Source organism: Austrofundulus limnaeus, unplaced genomic scaffold, assembly GCF_001266775.1.
Source record: "Austrofundulus limnaeus strain Quisiro unplaced genomic scaffold, Austrofundulus_limnaeus-1.0 Scaffold1520, whole genome shotgun sequence".
Taxonomy (NCBI): Eukaryota; Metazoa; Chordata; class Actinopteri; order Cyprinodontiformes; family Rivulidae; genus Austrofundulus; species Austrofundulus limnaeus.
Window position 1 is genome coordinate 5,191 of NW_013953922.1, and position 1,251 is coordinate 6,441.

The following is a 1,251-nucleotide window of genomic DNA, read 5'->3' on the forward strand; positions in this document are numbered from 1 at the left end:
TTTCTTTTGATGACCTTGATGAACACCCAGTCGCCAGGGGCCACCTTTGTGACCTGTGGAAGAGAGGAATCAGAAGGCAGTAAATTTGCACTTTGTACTTCTTTTAACTGCAAAGTTTTAACCATGTAATCTGCCAACGTATTTTCTTCTTCTACTTTGTCTAAATCAAACACAGGAAGTCTATAAGGCCTACCATGCAGGATCTCAAAAGGAGTTGGGCCTATTGTGGTAGGGGTTACTCTCATGTACAACTTTACCAAATCTAAACAATCTGGCCATAGTCTTCCTGTTTCCTCCATACATTTCTTCAGTCTGCTTTTTATTGTACCATTCATCCTTTCAACCAAACCTGCACTTTGTGGATGATAAGCACAATGATTTTTCAATGTTATATTTAGATGTTCGGCCATTTTGCTGATGATGTCATTAACAAAATGTGTTCCATTGTCTGAATACAGAGTCTCTGGGATGCCATGGTATGGGACAATGTATTTACATATTGCTTTAGCTACTGAGATAGCATCTGGTTTGGCGGTAGGTACAATTTCCACCCATTTGGAAAAAGCATCTACCATTACTAGACAATATTTGTATGGACCGCTCTGATTTAACTCAATGAAGTCCATGTGCATTGTTTGAAATGGATAAGATGGTGTAGGAAAAGCTCCTCTTTTCGGTCTCATGTTCCCTTGTGGGTTGTGTTTAATGCAGATTGTACATTGTTTACAAAACTGTTTTAGATAGGCCTCTAAACCTATAGTGAAAAAAGTTTTCTGAATTATTTCAATCATCCCCCCTGTCGACACATGACAAGGACCATGTGTCGAGAGAGCGGCAGCACGGAAAAGAGACTTTGGCAACACAGGTTTGTCATTAATTTCCCAGAAAAGTTTTTTACATGCCCCCCGGTTTAACCATGATTGTTTTTCAGTTGCAGGTGCTGAGTCCTGAGCCGATGATAGGATGTCAGAATCAATGAGAAGGTCTGTTTGTAATAAGAAATGAGAGTATGAGTGCTGTCCTGCAGCTGCAGCTTTAGCAGTGAGGTCAGCCAAATGATTTCCTTTACTGACAAAATCACTTCCTCCCGTGTGTGCAGCACATTTACAAACAGCCAATCGTGAAGGTAATGTTATTTTTTGCAAAAGATCCTTCAGCAACGTTGCATGCGTGACAGGTTTACCTGTGGAAGTGGTCATACCTCTTTGTTCCCATTGTTTAGCAAAATAAAACAATGTAGAGAATGCATAC

The 1,251-nt window shown here is 40.2% G+C and overlaps 1 protein-coding gene across 1 annotated transcript; it reads right to left on the reverse strand.

Moving 5' to 3' along the window:
• Window positions 1–327: 327 nt before the first annotated feature.
• On the reverse strand, window positions 328–1,245 carry LOC106535661 (uncharacterized protein K02A2.6; the record flags this gene model as incomplete). The annotated part of the gene is given in 1 exon segment (XM_014032724.1): window positions 328–1,245. A coding segment is annotated over 1 exon segment (872 nt), but the record flags the coding sequence as incomplete, so codon positions are not given.
• Between the last annotated feature and the right edge of the window lie 6 nt (window positions 1,246–1,251).